The following is a 3381-nucleotide window of genomic DNA, read 5'->3' as shown; positions in this document are numbered from 1 at the left end:
AAAAGAAAACCAGGGCAACACTCCCCTCCCAGCCCTGCAGCGTCAGTAACCAAAATCTTGCGACTCACTCGAGGCCACATCTGGGGACTGCACCATCCTCCTGTTGAGGGCGCTCAAGCTCTTGGATTGGCTGAACGAGGTCACGTGACCCTCTTGAGACGAGCGCTCTTCCCTGGCCGCCCCCGAAGGGAAACTGGCGCCGTTGCTGCCGCTTCCCGTGGCGTTGGAGTCGTTGGTGGAGACCGCAGAGTCGCCGTCGACGTAACCCATGTCCTGTCGCAGCTGCTTCCTGACGTCTTGGTAGCTGGCGAGTCAGAGAAACAGAGCACTGATTACTTTATGAAGTCGACACTTCTCACGTCTAGATATCACACTATTGTTTGTCCTTGTCTTCATCAATTAAAAATATCACCAACGTCTGCTTGCCTGGACTACAGCCGTGTACTCCTATTCCAAATCTTTCTTAACGTTTTGGTGGGTATATTACAAACCAGCAGCCTAAGACCTATTTTATTTCAACAGAAAATGCTTGTGTTTACATCTTTTTAAATGAAAGGTTCAGGTAAACGACCTACCTGACGACAGTGTTGGTACAGGTGATGAACTCTGGCTTGGAGTTCCACTGGTGGTAGGTGATGAAGTACCGCGTGCGCAGCCAGATCCACTGCTGGCCTTTGGTGAGGAACCGGTAAAAGCTGGACGTGCCTTTGCCCATGGCCATCACTGGGTGGGAGGAGGGGTGAGAGGGGGAGGGGGGGGGTGAGAGGGGGAGGAGAGGGGGGGGGATAAATGTTTCAATATAGGGGTTTGATCTCGGTCATTTAGGAGGTGGGCTCCACACCCTGCCTTTCAGGGCCACCTATACACTTTAGACGGAGTTGATGAACAAGTGTTTATACCTCGTATTTTCTATGTCACGTGGGACGTGTAATTTGTCATATTCACGGTGAAAGACGACCTTGGTACTTGGCAGATTTTTTTTTATGCCCCAAATCCTCAAAAACATATTTAATATAATGGTACATACTGGTTGGAAACTAGGCATTTCTACACATTGCTGGACATCTCTTTGCCAATGCTCATTAACAGGAGGGGGGTATGGGGCATACGTAAAAATATTGTCAACTACAGCAATACATTTCCGATTGGGATGCTTCCAGGGGGAGGTGGGGGGGGAAGGTAAAAGAAAGAAGTAAGAAAACCGCTTACACTGTTCGTGGCATTTCGACACAATCTCAAGGTCATCAGGGTGGTAGTAGTCGTAACCCGACGTCCCCAGGACTTCAAACGGCAGGTAACCTATGATCGGTGGAGCTCTGGAGAAGCAACATATATTTGATATTTTAATAACCTCCAAAGTTTAGATTTTGTTTCCGTCAGAGTTTTACAGCACTTGCAAAGGAAACAGATCAAAAACTTCAACTGTAAGAATCAAATAAACAAATTACTACATTTTCACTGTTTAAAAAAATGGAGATACGACAAAAAAACTTTAACTTTAAGAAGAGGTCAAATAAACACATTACTTCCCCTATACACCTGTGGCCGAAAAACAAAACTTTATCTTTATACACCTGTGGCCGAAAAACAAAACTTTATCTTTGAGAAGAGGGGGAAAAAAAAGACTTCCCGTGTACACAGTACAGCGCCTCACCTGTGGTCCAAAAACAAAAATTTCCACTCCAGCGAGTGACGAGAGGTGAACTCGTTAGTGGCCTCGTCCACCGTGGACATCTCCCGGATGATGTGAGAGGTCTGGAGGCGCACCGTGCAGCAGAAGCACAGCGACTGTTCTGGTAGGTCGATGCCAATAAAGTCGCTGTTGTCGTTCACCATGGCATCTTCTGAAACACACAGACAAATCACATACATATCAGTTTGTCAAGCACTTCAAAATGCACAAAGAAATCGGCTGTAATCTGGGTTGCTATCTCCGTTTATTTATCCTGGGTTTTTTTCATACTGCCCAACATTTCAACTCCTTCACAAATGAGTTCTGCTTCCTATTAACATTCTACTCTCTGAGAATGTTTCGGCGTTTGGCCTTGACTTGCTCGGTGCCTGTTCTCAAACTTTTCTAACATGACGTGATGAAATCATATAGCTTCCCTGAGCACCATACGCTGTTTGTTAGCGACACTCGGAGGGTGACGTACCTTCCTTGTGGTTCAACATCTTCCAAAACATTGGCAAGGATCGAACTCACAACTTCAGAGTACAGCTGACAGCCCTTCCTAGAGACAAGAAAAACCCTCAAAGTAACCTATCATGCCCACACTTATCTTTAGCCCGAGTATGTTCACACACTGATCAATCAACGGACTGGTACCAGTGAGCGTACACATGACATACCATCGGAATCACCGATGACTTGCGATGTCCCACAGACTCGGACATACTCGTATGTGATTGGCTCCCCTGGGTCGATGGTGCCTCGCTTCAGGTGGCAGGTGAATGACATCGTCTTCTCCTCTGTAAGTTTGGGGGGGGGGGGGGGGAAAGGTTAGATAAAGTGAAAAGTTTCACTGAAACGTTTTGAAAATAAAATCATAAAATGATTCTCTACTTCAGAGACGCTTGTATGGCATCATGGTAAAATACTCAACTCAAACACACCAACATTCTTCAGCCAGTGGGGCAACTTTTATGCATTTTTTTTGGTGGGGGGGGGGGGGGGGGTTCAACACCTTTACATTCATTTAAAAGCACACTTCTGTGGGTATTTTACTGGAAAAACATTGATCAAATGCACAAGAAATGTAACTTTGCAGTTCCCACCGAGGTCACCAACCACACAAGCTTACTTGCTCCAGAAGAGAGTCACCGGTTTAGAAACTTCCAACACAAGTTATCTCCCTTGTTTGTTTAAGTAACGAGAAGCACATCGACACAATAATGGTCATTTAATGCAAGGGAAAAGTAAGACAGACAGACAGAAACAACAGAGAGAAAGAAAAGAAGTAGGACCTACTAGTAGCGCCCTCCAACCACCTGCAAATAATCTCTCAACCAAAACAGTTCCCACAAACTGTAATTAACCATGGGTGGGACAGTCAACTGAAGCCACAGGTACAGGCTGCATGGACGAGGAACTACCTTGGAAAGAGAATAGTAATTAATCCTCAGACAGGAAAAAGAGGCTAAAACACCACCTGGATATGGATGACTGGTGCCTCTATAAAGAAACCATTGATGGTTGGGGAATAGCAACATCTAATCCAGAATGCTAGACAAAGAGAATACATATAATCAGGAAAAACAAACCACATCCCCCACCACAAACTATCACAACCCCCACCACAAACTATCACAACCCCCACCACAAACTATCACAACCCCCACCACAAACTATCACAACCCCCACCACACACTATCACAACC

The 3381-nt window shown here is 45.7% G+C and overlaps 1 protein-coding gene across 1 annotated transcript in view; it reads right to left on the bottom strand.

Moving 5' to 3' along the window:
• LOC101859683 (circadian locomoter output cycles protein kaput) overlaps positions 1 to 3381 on the bottom strand; it is a gene marked incomplete at its 3' end in the record, with an annotated part of 12166 nt that overhangs the window by 2012 nt on the left and 6773 nt on the right. Inside the window, 5 exon segments of the mRNA XM_013090386.2 lie at positions 69 to 304; positions 576 to 723; positions 1210 to 1316; positions 1655 to 1844; positions 2353 to 2472. Of these exon segments, the coding sequence (XP_012945840.1) occupies positions 69 to 304; positions 576 to 723; positions 1210 to 1316; positions 1655 to 1844; positions 2353 to 2472 (801 nt within the window).

The sequence above is a fragment of the Aplysia californica genome, unplaced genomic scaffold, assembly GCF_000002075.1.
Source record: "Aplysia californica isolate F4 #8 unplaced genomic scaffold, AplCal3.0 scaffold01250, whole genome shotgun sequence".
Taxonomy (NCBI): Eukaryota; Metazoa; Mollusca; class Gastropoda; order Aplysiida; family Aplysiidae; genus Aplysia; species Aplysia californica.
The sequence above is the reverse complement of the archived record's forward strand: the minus strand, read 5'-3'. Positions and strand labels throughout refer to the sequence as shown.